This window comes from Dasypus novemcinctus, chromosome 21, assembly GCF_030445035.2.
Source record: "Dasypus novemcinctus isolate mDasNov1 chromosome 21, mDasNov1.1.hap2, whole genome shotgun sequence".
In the NCBI taxonomy this organism is placed as follows: Eukaryota; Metazoa; Chordata; class Mammalia; order Cingulata; family Dasypodidae; genus Dasypus; species Dasypus novemcinctus.
Window position 1 is genome coordinate 55,030,536 of NC_080693.1, and position 14,960 is coordinate 55,045,495.

General features: G+C 60.5%; 1 protein-coding gene across 1 annotated transcript; it reads right to left on the reverse strand.

Annotated features, from left to right (window-relative positions):
- Positions 1–765: 765 nt before the first annotated feature.
- On the reverse strand, positions 766–14,234 carry XYLT2 (xylosyltransferase 2). The gene is made up of 11 exons (XM_058284000.1): positions 14,064–14,234; positions 7,577–8,069; positions 6,663–6,838; positions 6,167–6,369; positions 5,662–5,742; positions 5,342–5,558; positions 5,080–5,256; positions 4,570–4,835; positions 4,099–4,294; positions 3,234–3,567; positions 766–1,908 (listed from the first exon to the last, which is right to left on the reverse strand). The coding sequence occupies exons 1-11, from the start codon at positions 14,196–14,198 to the stop codon at positions 1,586–1,588; spliced, it is 2,601 nt and encodes an 866-aa protein (XP_058139983.1). The 5' UTR covers positions 14,199–14,234; the 3' UTR covers positions 766–1,585.
- Positions 14,235–14,960: the final 726 nt, after the last annotated feature.

A 14,960-nucleotide genomic window follows, 5' to 3' on the forward strand; every position in this document is an offset into this window, starting at 1 on the left:
AATAAAATCTTAAAAAAAAAAAAAAAAAAAGCAAGACAGAAAACTCCAGTGCTGTCTGGTCAGGGGTGCCCTCTCCTGTCAACTAGAACTTGACCTGTGGCAGCCAAGGCAAGATTTGAACCCTTTGTCCCCCAAGCTGAGCTGTCAGGGGCAAGAGCTGAGAGGGTGATTTTAGAGGTCTGAGAAATTTACATCCTTGTCCCCGCTTAAGGTGTGCAGGACCAAGATCTAGGCCTTGCTGAAAGTGGGAGGAGAAACAGAGGGGAGAAAGAGCTGGAGAAAGGGAGGATGGTCAAAATGGCCAGCACGACCATCCCAGGTCCTAGGGCCAAGCCCCCAAGCCACCAGTCCACCCCTAAAGGAACAAGCCCTGATGGCCACCACCACACCATAGCTGGTTGTGAGGGGGTCCAATGAGGCAGGGCTGGGATGGGCTCTGGTGACGCTGAAAGCAGAGAAGCCACCTCTGCCACAGCCCAGGGGCAGGGGAGAGACTACTGGGCTCTAGTCCCAGCTCTCCTTGGCCTGCTGGATGGCAACAAGGAAGTCACTGGGCCTCTCTGGGCCTTTCACTCCTTGGAAAAAGAGGGATCTGATTCAGTGGGCTCCTGTGATCTCCGGCTCTTAGATGGACTGTGTGTTCCCACGCTGGGGGAATGAGACTTCCATCTTACCTTGGCTGCCGAAGTACCGGCTGAGACGTGTAAGAGAACACCTACAGTAATGACTCCACAGCACCCAGGAGAAAAAACACCAAGACTGAGCTTACAGAGATAGAGATATATTTCTTCTGTTGCATATTTCAGACTTCACACTGAGCTTCAGGCACAAGTCTACTCCAGGCTCTTCTGCTCATGAGGACTCCACCCTTCAGGGTGGAGCCCAGGCCCTGCTTGCAGTTCTGGGGTGCCCCTTCTCAGTAGCCCTGATGTCCTGCCTGTCCCGTCAAGGGGAAGCCTTAGAACCAGCCCCACTCCTCCTCTAGGGTTCCTTGGCTGCAGGAGAGGCTGTCCCGCCAGAATCCAGCTCTGCAGTGCCCCCCCATATTACCTCTCTTCCTGGCCTTGTCACCTGGCAGGGACTGGGCAGCCCTGCAGACCAGTGCCTCAGCCTCGGCCGTGAACACCGCTGGTCCAGGCCGGGGGAAAGAGGCCCTGGAGAGAGGCAGCCCCACCTCCTCCAGAGCACCAGCAGATGGGCTCGGCGGGCCCCTGCTCCCCAGGGCCATGGCCCACTTCCTGGGGCTGCTCTGAGCCCTATTGCACATCTTTTGTTTCCAGTTCTTCCCCCCACCACCCATTTTCCTTTTTAAATAAAAAAATACAAACTAGAGGGGAAGGTAAGGAAGAGCCAGGCGTGGAAGGCTGGAGCCCTTCTCCCTGCGTTCCTGCCAGTCCTCTGGTCCCTAGCAGAGAGTCAGCAATATAAACACTGCGTCCACCTTCCCTGCCGACTACTGCGGGCTCTTGATGGCTGGAATGGCTGTCCTGCTGGGCGCCTTGGTTCTTGCTGTGGGAGGAGACATCCCTCCACTGTCCATAAGGTGCAATTCCCCGGGTCCTCGGGGGTGCTGGCTGGGGCCCTGCTACCTGAGTCGCCCGTCTCCTTTGACGGGCCCCAGCTCCGATTTGGGGTCAGGGGACAGAGAGCTCCAGCTGGTCAGTCTGCAGGCCTCCAGGGAGGGGCAGGTGGAGGGGCCCACGGCACACAGCCCTGCCACAGACCAGAAGGCGCTCAGTTCCCCATCTGTCCAGGCCTCCAGTGCGGGGCCGGTGAGCTCTGCGTGCCGCCGAGCAGCCTCCTCCATGGGCTCCGGCTGAGGCAGGTTCAGGATGCCGCTCAGGCCCTGGAAACTCTGCTCCATGTACTCGTTGTGAGGCGGCCCGGCGTGCAACCAGCTGGCATCATCTGGGGGTGCAGGACAGGCTGTCAGCACACCCTGCCCAAGAGAGGCCATAGAGCCAGACCCCAGCAGTCAGGTCCGGGGACCCCTGTTCCTGTTCCAGCTCTCCTATGGGGTCACTCTTGCTGAGGGACTTTGGGCTAATTCATGGAACATTCTGTGCCTTGGTTTTACCCGCCTCCCCACTATGGATTCAAGGCACTTAATTAGGAAGGTGAGGTTACTTTCCTCTAACAGTCTGGTTTGTGTCGTCCATGCCCCTCCCAACCACCAGCTGTGGCAAGCCCATGCCCCCAGGCTCCCCACCCGGTTCTACACCTGTTGCCCAGCCTGCCTCACACTTCCGTCTCTCTTGCAACAGATACCTCACGTCTTTATTCCTCCACTTAGAGTACCCTTTTCTGTCTATAAAAACCCTGCCCATTCCTTAAGGCTCAGCTCAAATTTCCACCCGCTATAACGCTTGCCCCATTTCTCCCCTATCTGTCTCCTTCACTAGACTGCCAAGTTCCAGATCAGAGAACATGGCTTGCCTAACAGGGACTCACCAAACCCTGGCGCTCAGAACTGTATACTGAGTCCCCCCACCAGCACCCCCGCTCCTGTGGACAACTTGCTCTGACCCGTGTTCTCTGTGATAGGGTGCAGTATGGGGAAGAAGCACCAGCCACTTGTCCCCACACTCGTCCCTAATACACTCATCTGATAAGTCCCTGAAATTAGGTCCCCTGAGGGAAGCTCCGGCCCATCGCTGCCTCTGTTCAGAGCCTGCTGCCTTCACCTCAGCCAACCGGTGGAGCTACTCAGTAGACTGGCAAGGCCAAGCAGACAGAGAACAGCAAAGCCTGTGGCCACCAGGCAGAGAGGACGGGACGAGGGAGAGAGACGAGGGGAGCCCCTCTGGCTCCCAGTGAGACCTGGCTGTTTCCTTAGTCTGTGAGGAGAAAAGAGGAACATTCTTCCAAAGAGTTCCTCTTTTCAACCTGCACTAGTTTGAGTGGATTTGTGTTCCATGCACCAAGTCACAGAGTAGGGCTGCTTATGCGGTACACCTGCTAAGACAGGCTCAGGAAGGCCAAGGAATTTGCCAAGGATAAAACCCCAATTAAGTGCCAGAGCTACGTTCCAAGCCTAGGTCTACGTGACTCCGAAGCTTCCCCTTCTATCGTACCACAGTGCAGGGGCCTGGGGTGCTCGGGATGGAAGCAGATGAACCCAACCTCCCCTCGCACTCTCCTGGGGGTGGGGGTCAGCTCAGACGGTGGCCTCTTGGGGTCACCTGCCTAGAAAATCCTATCGCCTGGCTTCTGGGCATCACTTGGGATCTTACCTTTCCTGAGAGGTAGTTTGCGGTTGAAGGTCAAGGGCAGCACGAGGAAGTGGGTCTCACCCAGGGGCTCCCAGAACTGAAGAAGTCGAACAGTCCAGGCCCCAGGCCGCAGGGGCCGGCTCAGCAGGGGCTTGTACTGCGTGACCTCGGTCTCCGTGTCTACGGTGATGTCATAAGACGTGGCCACCACGTAGGTCGGGTCAATCCAGACCACGGTGGCTGTGAGGTTGGGGCCCCGGGCCCAGCGCTGGATGGCCACAGGCTCGTCCAGAGGCCCCAGCAACCCCCCAAAGTTCCGGAAAAGACGCTCTTTAGGGTCCCACTCGGTGCCAACCTGTAGGGAAGGAGGCAGCTAGGCAGAAGCCTGGGGCAAAGTCCTTCCCTCTAGCCTGGAGCTGCCTCTAACTCACTGTGTAGCCTCAGGCCAGGCACTATCTCTTCCTGAACCTGTTTCCTCAGACCAGGAGAGCGTAGCATCTCTCCCCTCCGAGATCCATTCTAGGCTCCTTTTCTGAACTCCCCACATGAAGCCAAAGCCTCCAGGAAAGGGACACTCCAGAGCTTGACTTTGGGGCCCGACTAGGAATGGTCAAGTCTCTCTAGAAGAAAATCCCTGCCGTCTAGAAGACTGGGCTCGCGCTGCCGAGGGACGGGCAGTTTCCTCCCTGCTAACGCCACGTCGACCTTGTACCCCAGACAGGAGGCACTCCTCGGTGTGCGCCCGTGGGTGGGGAGGGCATGCGCACCAGGAGCCCCGGCCTAAAGCCTTAACCGAGCCCTCCCTGCCCCTGGCTTTCTGTCACTTTCTCCCCACCACCCGGGGCCCTGCTGGGGATCAGGAGACAACAAGGAGGACCTGGCCCACCTCCAAACTCTGGAGCCGGCTGGCCTGGTCACTGCGTCTCAACAACTTCAGCGACCCCTGGGGCATCAGCCACATCTCGAGCGTCTCTGCTGGCCCTTGGGCTGAGGGCTGCACCGCCTGCGTCACCAGGTAGCCCTGGAAATGGTCGTCATAGAAATACAGGTGCACGCTGGACGGCAAGCCCCTGGGCTCAAACCTAAGAAGGTTCCAGCAGGGAGAAAGGGAGATGCCATCAACACACCCAACTTGGCCTGGAGTCCCAGGAGGGGTCTGGGAGTCCCATCCCCTGGCCCAACTCTCATACCCCACAGCACCTATTTGCCTGGTTCTCACCGCCTTTTCTTAATTTGCATTTTCAAATAAAATGCCTTAGACTGGAAGCGCCCTGTGGGCAGGGGCTAACTCTTTCCAATTGGCTCCCCCAATAGGGCAGCACACACTGAGGGCCTGTTATGTGTCAGGAGGCCTCACCTGCAGAGCGGGGTGGCCCGTGGGAGTGCGGCAGTGGCAGCATGGTGCAGGCTGAGGCGGGCAAAGGCGGTGTACGCCGTGAGCATGACATCACTGAGCCCGCTGGGGCCATCGGCCGCGTCGTCGTAGGTGTTCTCCCAGTAGGCCTTGAGGGCTGGTGTGCCTGGTGGGTAGCTGCCATACAGATGGAAGTCCAGGATTTCCAGCACCTCCTGGTTCACGGTTGACTCAAACTTCCGGGCGAAGAAAGTGGGTCTGGAGACTTGCTGGAGCAGGAGAGGCAAGGAGGGTGAGGGGCCTGGATGATCCAAGAGCTCAGCAGGCAGGTGGCCCAGCTTCCTGGCTCCTGGAGATCAAGACTGGGGGAGCCTCCTGGGCTGCTGTCCTGCAGAAGGCCCCCAGATTCGCTGGCTGGCCCCCCCGAAACCTTTCCACCCCTGGGAAGGCGCAGGGTAAAAACCCAGGGGACGCCCTAGCAGGGGGCAGCACTCAGGACCTCGGGGAAGGCACCTGCAGCCGGAGGAAGTCCGAGGGCTTGAAGTCGTTGGGGGAGCAGCCACACCAGTCCACGATGTGCTTGTACTGGCACTTGCAGCCCAGCTTGCGGTTCCAGTTTGTGACCCGCAGGTTGTTGTCCACGAGGGTCTCACAGGCCGGACCGTTCTCCAGCACGGTGTGGAAGAAGGACTGCGGGTTGCCGCGAGGGTGAGCTGGGGCACCCCGCCGCACCCTGTGCCCTCCCTGGCCTGTGGGCCTGCCCGGGGCCACCCACCTCCGCAGGGAGCAGGGTGTACGTGTAGAACTGGCGTAGCTGGGCCACAAGCGGGTCATCTGTGTACACCACGTACTCCACAAAGCCGCGTGTCAGCACGAACCAGTCAGAGCCGCCATCCACCACGATGCCCGCTGGGATCTGCCGCTCGCCCAGGCGCCACATGTGTGAGTCGCACTCATGGAAAAGCCGGTCCAGGCCCTGTTTCTTAATGAACCTGGGGGTGGCAGGCCGGCCCGTGGATGAGGGTCTGCTGAGCCCCCCTGGGTGGGAGGGTGGCGACAAGACCTGGGGGCTGGGCTCCCCACCCGCACCCTCACCTAGAGTTGTCCCGGCCATGAGACTTGAGGAAATTCTTGTCCCGGTTCTTGGACAGGAAAGCCACCAGCTCCTCATTAGTCCTGGAGAGGGAACGGGTCAGTGGAAAGCAGCAAGGGAGGGGGCTGAGCTCAGATACCAGCCAAGGCAGCCTCGCTCCAGCACCCTTACCTTCACCCCTCGGCCCTTCCTTCTCAGAGAGCTGCCCTGGGTGGGTGCCCCCGCTTAGGAAGGCTGCCCCACCCTCCTCCAGCCCTTGCTGTTGGACCCTGCACCTCCCCCATCTCTTGTCACACTCAACCCTCAGATGGTCTTTTATTGACCCCTCTCTTAAAACACGGCTGGGGCCACAGGAGCCACGGGAGCCACGTGGGCTGTGCAGACCCTAGCCTGAGCTCGGTGGAGGGGAAGGAGCCTGTCTGGGTCCTCTCTCCCCACAGATCCCCAGACGGAGCTCTGGCAGCTGAGCTGAGCCCCCACCAAGTGTGCAGAGCACGGACCCCACACCTGGTTGGGTAGTCGGTGGCGCTGAGGTTGATGAAGAAGTCCCAGGTCCAACCAGGAACCTCCAGCAGGTCCCGCATGCTCCGCAGGTACATCCGCAGCAGGCTGGCCCCGCCCCAGATGGTGACCATGCGCCAGGGTGTCACCCGCATGTTGTCGTACTGCCGGGCCAGCTCCACCACCTCGCGGTGCAGGTAGTTGGAGCGCTGGGGGCGGAGTGGGGCCCCTCAGCAGCCGGGCCCAGGCTCAGCATTACAATCCCACCCCCTACCCCCAGCCCCGAGACAGGGCACAAGTGACGTGGAATGGAGAAGGCACAGGGCAGGCTCCAGCCCCTCAACGGCTGGGTGACTCTGTGCCACCTGCACCTCCATTCTGGGGCTCAGTTTCCCTATGTGTAAAGCAAGGAGGCCCCGAGCCTGGTCCGAGGCCCTGTCTACCTGTGGCCTCCTGGGTCTCTGTCCTGCCAACCCCAGGTCTCCCTGGCCTCCACCTCTACCTTGTCCACGTGGATGTAAAAGAAGTGCTGCTCGTGATACACCGCCTTGAGGAGCCGCTTCAGCTGGCGGACAGCTCGGCCATGGACCACCAGCATGTAGGCGATCCGTACCGGGGGGCTGGCCACAGGCTGCTGCACCCGCGTCTCGTCCCACTGGACACCCAGGCTCACCTTCCCTGTGAGGAGAGAACAGGGGACGGTGGTGAGGCACCACCCCAGGCCACAGGGCAGGGTGAGGTCAGAAGAGGGGCTGCCCGCCTTCCAAACAAAGACCTTGGGGGGAAGTGGATTTGGCTCAACGGATAGGGTGTCTGCCTACCAGACGGAGTCCAGGGTTCAAACCCCAGGCCTCCTGACCCATGTGGAGCTGGCCCATGCGCAGTGCTGATGCGTGCAAGGAGTGCTGTGCCATGCAGGGGTGTCCCCTGTGTAGGGGAGCCCTATGCTCAAGGAGTGCACCCCATAAGGAGAGCCACCCTGTGTGAAAAAAGCATAGCCTGCCCAGGAGTGGCGCCGCACGCTCGGAGAGCTGACAGAGCAAGATGATGCAACAAAAAGAGACACAGATTCCCAGTGCTGCAGGATAATGCAAGTGGACGCAGAAGGACACACAGCGGATGGACACAGAGAGCAGACAACGGGGGAGAGGAGAGAAATAAATAAAAAATAAATCTTTAGGAAAAAAAAAAAAAAGGAAAGCCCTCAGATGGAGCCTGACCCTCCTGGGTCCCAGCTCTGCCTCAGCTACTCGGCACAATGAATGTAAAGCTGGACAGGAAGCAGGGTCCCTCTGGACTGAGTTTCTCTGAGAAACGTGGGTAAGAATCCCTGCCCTGCCACCTCCCAGGGCCGCCACTTCTCCACCCCAGGCCCGGGAAGAACGGGAGCATCCCTGGAGCGTCCCTGCCCCTCACCAGCCAGCTGGCAGTGCCGGGGCACCGCCTTGGGCATGAGGCTCCCGGCCTGGTGCAGGCACACCACGTTGGCGATCTCCTGCCAGCACTGCTTGGTGCTGACCCGGGCCAGCGCAGACAGCGCGTCCTTGCCTACGATCTCGCACTTGGGGGTGAAGCTGTTGTCCGTGGGCTGGGGGGCTCCCTCCACGCTCCCGGTGTCTCCGTGCGGTGGGAAGCCGGCTGCCCCTACCAGCCCGTCCCCGGCGGCTGCCCCGCTCAGGTTTTGTCGGCCTGGGGCTTCCGGGGGTGGGGCAGGGGGCACCCGCCGGCCAGCTCGGTGCCGGCTCGTTGCCGCCCGTACCACCTTGGCCACTGGCACGCCCGGGCTCTCGGCGCGGCCCCGCCAGCGCCCGTGCCTCCGGCCTGCGCTGCCCCGCCGCCCTGCCGAACTGTCTGTGTCTTTGGAGCCCTCGCCAGGGTCCAGCGGCCGTGGCTTCCTCTGCCTTCCTTTCTGTAAAAGATAGGGAGACACAGGTCACTGGGATGGTCACTTGCCTCCCACTGCTCCTTCAGCTCCATCTTGGCCAGCGCACCCTCAGACCTGGAAGCCCCTGCCCACAGGCACCTAGAGAAGCCCTGCTCACCTGTGCGCTCGACACCAGCAGCACCTCCCCGGGTCAGAGGGAGCACCACGCTCCCTGCGCCGCAGCCCCCCCCCCACTGCGCTGTCACCAGCAGTTAGGGCACCTCCGCAGGCCCTGCTATCTCAGGGATCCCAAGGCCCTGTCTTTCTCAACCGATGAGCACACATGTCCTAAGGGAAGGGTGTGGCGACCTGCCCAGGACACAGGAGTGTCCACCTGAGGTCCAACACAGCCGCCGCGGCCTGGCTGGGAAGACAGTGTTCTTATAGTTTCCAGGTAAATCCCAAGCATTTCCATGTGGGAGTTCCAAGGCCAGAAAGTGGGGAGTAGAGCTGGAGGTGATGAACTCAGCCCCTGTACTGGTTGGGTCCTCAGGGAAGGAGACATGGAGGCAGGGTCAGAGGTGCTGGTGCAGCACCCGGGGCGGGACCTGTGGACACCCGCATCCTCTGAGGCGCCAGGGTCCCAAGCCCAGCTCTGCCCCTCACAGGCAGTGCCTTAACGTCTCTGGTTCTTTCCTCAGCTGTACAACGTGGTAGGGCAGTGTGAGAACCAGCTGAGGTAAAGCTCTGGAGAACGCAGCCAGAAAGCGCTGTCCCACCGGCTGACTCATTCCTCTCCCCCCCTCTTGTCCACCCACACCCTGCCCTTCCCCTCCACTATCCACAGACTTCAGGGGCACGTGGCCGGCTTCTGGCTTCACCTTCTGGCAGCATAACTTACCGGATCACTCCCTGTTCCCTGAAACACCTTCCTGCACATGCCTCGTTTTCCCCCTTCCTTCGAGGCCACTCCTCTCAGCTGACATCCCGGGGCCTTCGTTTCTGAGGGAACTCCACTCCCCAGATGACCTCATTCCGTCTGTTTTCAACTCCATCCACCTCCCGACACTTCCAGACTTTTCCCTCTGGCCTGGGTGGCTGCCTGGAACCTCCCGGCAGCCCCCACCAGTCTCCCTGACAGCTGCACCTGACGAACCTCTCACAACCTCAAGTCCCGGAGGCAACACCTCACCCTCCTCCCCAAACCTGCCCGTTTCACTTAACGACTCAGTCCTCGGCTGCTCAGGCTGGAAGCTCTGCGGAGTCACCTCTGACTCTTCCCTTTCCCCACATCCCACACCCACTCCATCGGTAACGCCTCTTGGCGCTACCCTAAAACGGAGCAAGAACCTGGCCGCTTCTTACCCCTCCATCACGCGCACCCTAACCGGAGCCCCCCCCCCTCCTGCTGGGTTCCTGGTCTCCCCGCTCCGACTCGTGTTCCCCCATAGCCCAGCCAGTATGGCCGTGAAGTCCCACCTCACCACTCAGCAGCTCGAAACTGCCACTGCTTTCTCATTTAGAAAAGCCAGCATCCTTCCAACAGCTACAAGAGCTCTGTGGCCTGTCAGGCTGCCCTCCTGACCTCGGCTCCTACGAAGCCTCTCATATTCATTCCACTCCAGCCACCAAGTTCTTCCCAGGGCCCCCATCTCACCTGGCACGCCGCTAGCCTTCTAGCTCAGGCTTTTTTATTTCTTCCAGGAGGTACCAGGGATTGAACCCAGGACCTTGTACATGGGAAGCAGGCGCTCAGCCACGTGAGCTACATCCACTCCCCTCTAGCTCAGGCTTTTGACTTGCTGTCCCGTATCTGGGACATCCTCACCTGGACATCCCCCCAGCTCATCCCTCGCCTCCTTAATTCCTTATGTAGATGGCTTCATCTCAGCAAGGCCCACTCTGACCACTGTATTTACAACGCCAGCCCTACCTCATTTCCTGCTTCATCTTCCCCAAAGTACGTACCACCTTCTAATACCCTATACTTTATATTACATCACTGTGCATATCTCCCTCACAAGAATGTAAGCGCCACAAGCGAAGGGATTTTTCTTGTTTTGTTCACTGATGTATTCCCAGAGCTCAGAAGAGCATCTAGCAATACTAGACATTCAATGACTCTATGTTGAATAAATGCCATTCTTATCATTACTGAAAGTGGAATGAGAAATAGTCAACCATGTGGAGCTGGCCCACGCGCAGTGCTGATGCGCGCAAGGAGTGCCGCGCCACACAGGGGTGTCCCCGGCATAGGGGAGCCCCACGCGCAAGGAGTGTGCCCCGTAAGGAGAGCCGCCCAGCGTGAAAGAAAGTGCAGCCTGCCCAGGAATGGCGCCGCCCACACTTCCCATGCCGCTGACGACAACAGAAGCGGACAAAGAAACAAGACACAGCAAATAGACATAGAGAACTGACAACCGGGGAGGGGGGGAGGAATTAAATAAATAAATCTTAAAAAAAAAGAAGAAATAGTCAAATGTCAAGTCAGGAGAGGGGCCCAGGCCCTCAAACAACCTAGACTCCATTAGGCTGGGTGCTTCTTGCCCCTCACCGTCTAGGACCTTCCTTCCCTCCGCTCTCTGAGCAAGGCAGAAACCTCGCAGTCAGACCGGCAGCCACCCTTGGGCCAGAGCCCCACACCTACACCCTGGGACCCATGTCCTACCTCTTGGGAGATGCCCAGTGAAGGCTGGGGGTACCTGCCCCAATCTGAGAAGAGATGCTTGCAAGAGGGAGAGTTGAGGTAGGACAAGAGGCAACACACCCCATTCTGTACCCACACGGAGGAGGGCACTCTGGGCTGGGCAGCCCCCTGGAGAGGCTACTGCAGCCCCACTGAGCTGGGCATATACCAACTTGGCAACATGTGACCTGGCCACAGAGAGGCAGAGACACTCCCCAGCTTAGGGGGATAAAGGTGGCAGAGGAGCTGTGGGCTTTCTGGGGTAGAAGCCAGTATCAGTAAGGCAGGAAGCTGGTCAGAAGGGCAAGGCATGGGGCACCAGGCCAGGCTGGCTGCGGTGGGGCACGGAGGTGGGAGGAGATGGACACGGTGGGGCCCTGCACTGCAGCAGGGAGCCGGCTGACCCTGAGAAGGACAAGCCCAGAGGAAGTCAGGGGACCAGGAGGCAGTGGTGGGGAGTCAGGAGGCCACACGCATCCCCTCCCAGGCTTCAGGCCAAGTGGGCATCAGCAGGGCCCATGCTTGTGCCCTGGAGGAGCTGCCCCAGGAGCCCCTGAGGTTAGGGGGCAGGGCTGCCCCTCTGACCTCTGCATTCTGGCCTCCTAGACCGCCTCCTCCCCACTGAGGACACACTTAATGTTCTCAGCCACTTCCTGGCCCGCAGCTCCTCCTCCCCAGAATCCTTCTCTGAGCCAGAGAGACAGGGAACGCACCCCACCTCCTTCGGACTTCTCAGACTGCAATTCAAACAAGCGGTGAGACAAGGCCTGTGAAAGCCCTGAAAACTACCAAGTGCCTCTCTGGATGCTAATTATCTTCGCTGGTATCCACGCTCTCCAAAGACAGAGTGTGCGTCTTAAGTGTACGTCTGAAAATCCTTCAGCGCTCTCCACAGCACTTAGAACGAAGCCCCGGCCCTTCCTGTGCTCTCTTCCACCACGCAGGACCCGCCCTGGACCAATTCTCTAGCCTTTCTCCAGGGAGCCCACCACGCCCTCCTTTCCATTCTCAAAGGTGCCCGGCCCCTTCTCCCCAGGGCGCTCGTCAGACCTCTCCTGCCCCTGGCTCCTGCAGCTAACACGCTACCCAGCGTGAGAAGCCTTCCCCCGCCACCTGAGCTAAACCAGCCCCCTTGTTATGTCAGTGCAGCAGCCCCCATCTTGGTTTGTAATTCTATGGTTGAGTTTCCTTTTCACTGTCTGCGCACGGGGGCTGGGACCAAGTCTATGGTGCTTACTCCTGTACCCCCTATATTAGCACAGTGCCTGATACAAAGTGGGACTTCAATATTCGTGGAATACATGATTGGCTGAATGAATGAATTCCTATCTCCAGTGGGCAGTGCAGAGAGCAAGGAATTATAAGAACAGGTACCATTTGCTGAGGAATTAGAAGGTGCCAGGAACTCCAGGAAGCACTTCATGGGCTTCATCTTTATTTAATTTTTAGGGTTACCCAATGCAAGAAGGGCTATATCCCCACCTTATAGATGAGGACACTGAGAACACAGAGAGGCTAGTTAATTTGCCAGTGGTCACACAGCTCCTTAGCAGCAGAGCTGGGTCGGACAGATGAGGGAGGCGCACCCCCTCCTCAGGACTGCCTTATATGCTGCCTGGCAACCCGGAGTTCTGGGGAGGTGGCTGCTGAGGGAGTCTGAGCACCCATGGCTGCTTGCACCACACAACCCTGAAGTCAGCCAAGATCTCTGTCCATTGCAGTCAGGAATTCCCCTCTCAGCTTTGGCCCAGGAAGCCAGAGGAGGAGGTGGGGGCAGGGTTCCAAACACTCCACTACCCCAGTTCTCGCCCCAGGCTGTGGACAGGACAGCAGGGCGCAGGGTCCTCCCAGCCCCTTGTGGCTCAGGGCAATCTGTTTCTGAGGAGCCTCTCAATGGCACGCCCCTCCCCGAAGTGGTCATGGCCTCCACTTGCATACTCCAGGGTCAAAGCAATGGACCACTCCGTCCCAGGATCCCCCGTCTGCCCAAACAGTCCTCCCACACTCTCTCCTCCTCCTCCTTATTGGCCCACTAGGAACAAGCTCACTCCCTTGGGATGTCCTAGAGCCAGCCCCCATCCTCCCACCCCAGCAGTCTGCCCTGCCAAAAGCCAAGCACCCTTAGCTCCTTTTGGAGTTACGGTGTCCTGGGACTCTGATCCACTTCCCCTCAGCATCCCAGCCTCCTGGTTCTCCCAAAAAAACCAGGGCAGCTCTTCTCCCAGGCTCCATTCTGCTGGAAGGGGAAGCAGACAGCTGGGATCTCTTGGCCTTCGCTCTACCGAATGGAGAAGCCCAAGAGAACAGAGAAAGCAGAGCCCAGGAGGCACCCAAAGGGCGGGAGTGGGGGCTCAGGGAAGCCTTGTCTTCTGGCACCGGGGAACCACAAGGCCATGGTTTGGCCTAGCATCCTGGCCCTTCCAGGATGGCCCCAGATCCCCAGATTCCCAGACTCTTCCTGACCGCACTTGGGGAGGGCAAGTCTGGACCTCTAGATGAAACCACATCAACCAAGAGTGAGGGAGCCCTGGGAGCCCTGCTCAGCAGGGCCCAGGGGCACTGAGTAGGACCCGGATTGCCCCTGCTCCAGGGGGCTGGGCCAGGGGCTCTGCTAAACCAGCTGCTGCCACCCCCATTACCTTTAAGCCACAGAGTCCCCCTCCCCAATTCCCTAATGTCTGGAGACCAACTCACACCTCACTCTCCCTCCTGAAGGTTTGCCCACGTTCTTCAGACCCCTCTGGCTAAGAAAGCTAGGCTTCGGGCACACTCCAATTCTCCCTCGGGGTAACTCCCTGTTCCCTCAGTTCTCGGGCACACACTTTGTCCCAGGCCCGAGTTCCTCTCCCGGCTCCACTTCCCAACCAGCCACTGCCCCTCAGGCGCAGCTGGGCGCGGCGACCGGGGACCCTCGGCCCCTCTCCTCCGCCCACTGCGCGCACACCCCCGCCCCCTCCCAACTTCAGAAAGTTTGGCCTGGGGCTCCCCACCTCCGAGCAGTCTCCCGCCCAACCCCGCCTCTCAGCCCCATTCCTCACGCCTCACCACCGCTCCCCCAGTCCGAGACCCCCACCCCCCACTGCTCCTCGCACTCGCTCCCCGCCCCCGCCTCAGCCCCCAGCCCGCCCTCGGGTCGGGCCTCCGGGCCATGCAACGCCCCCGCTCGCAGTCCCCTAGGCCCGCCGGGAAGAGGGGTGCCAAGGGCCAAGTGTTCAGTTCCGTGCGACCGCCCGTGCCCCGCACGCCCGCGCCCAGTGCCCCACTTTCCGGGTCGGGGCCACCCGCAGCCCTGCCAGGACCCCGCGCGCCCCCGCACCCGGCCTGCCAGCCTGCCTGCCCCGCCGGCGGCGCACCTCGCCCGGCTCGTCCTCCTCCAAGCCGCTGAAGCTCCACACCACCAGGCCCTGCAGCAGCAGGATGGCCAGCGCCGTGGCGATCGCCAGCTTGTAGCGCCGCACTAGCTTCTGCACCCGCGCGCTCGCCACCATCTTCCTGGCCGGGACGCGGGGCGCGCGCCCAGCCCTGCAACCCGGCCGCGGGCGCACGCGCGGGCGCGGGACCCAGGCAGCCCTCCCCCACCCCGCCCGGGGAGGAGGGCCGGGCGCGCGCGGGGCGGAGCCGGGGGTGGAGCCTGGGGCCGCAAAGCGCCCAGCCGGGCCCGCCTTCCGCCCGGCGGGCGCGGGGTTCTCGCGCTCGCTTTGCGGGCCGGGTGTGGGGCCGCGCACTCATCTCCTGCGTCTGCTCGTCTCCTGGACTGTACACCCACTGTACCCGGGTGCGCAGAGGGCTGCGGCCTGACCTCTCTCCTGCTTGTCCGCTGGTGTCGCGAGGACTCAGTCCCGCGCGGGAAAGCTCTCGCCCCAGGGCGCACAAAGAAGGCTCGAGACCCCAGAAGCGCCTTGTTGGGATGGATTGCATAGGTGCCCCCGGCCCTGTCTGTTTAGAAACCCTGGCGGTCGCACCCACGGGGCAAAGTCTAACCCCCTTGGCCGCCATCCCAGGCCCTGCACAAGACCTTGGTTACTCCCTTCTCCCTCTCATCCCGAGCATCCTCGAGTCCCTACTGGAGCAGTGGTTCTCAAACCCTAACAAGTGGTTCTCAAACCCTAAACACAGTTTCTGTCGGGAGTGGGGCCTTTTAATTAAAAATTCCAACAAGTTCCCGGGTGACGTTGCTGTTGCCCTTGCGGGACCGCTCTTGGAGATCCACTAGACCTTTGCAAATGCTGTCCTTCTGCTAATCCCGGCCG

Excerpts from the sequence above, each read along its gene's own strand:
- XYLT2 (XM_058284000.1), bottom strand. The coding sequence starts at position 14,198 with ATGGTGGCGAGCGCGCGGGTGCAGAAGCTAGTGCGGCGCTACAAGCTG. Across the intron at positions 8,070-14,063 it reads AGGAGGACGAGCCGGGCGAG|AAAGGAAGGCAGAGGAAGCC; the intron begins GTGCGCCGCCGG and ends TATCTTTTACAG. Across the intron at positions 5,257-5,341 it reads ACACCCTGCTCCCTGCGGAG|TCCTTCTTCCACACCGTGCT; the intron begins GTGGGTGGCCCC and ends GGCAACCCGCAG.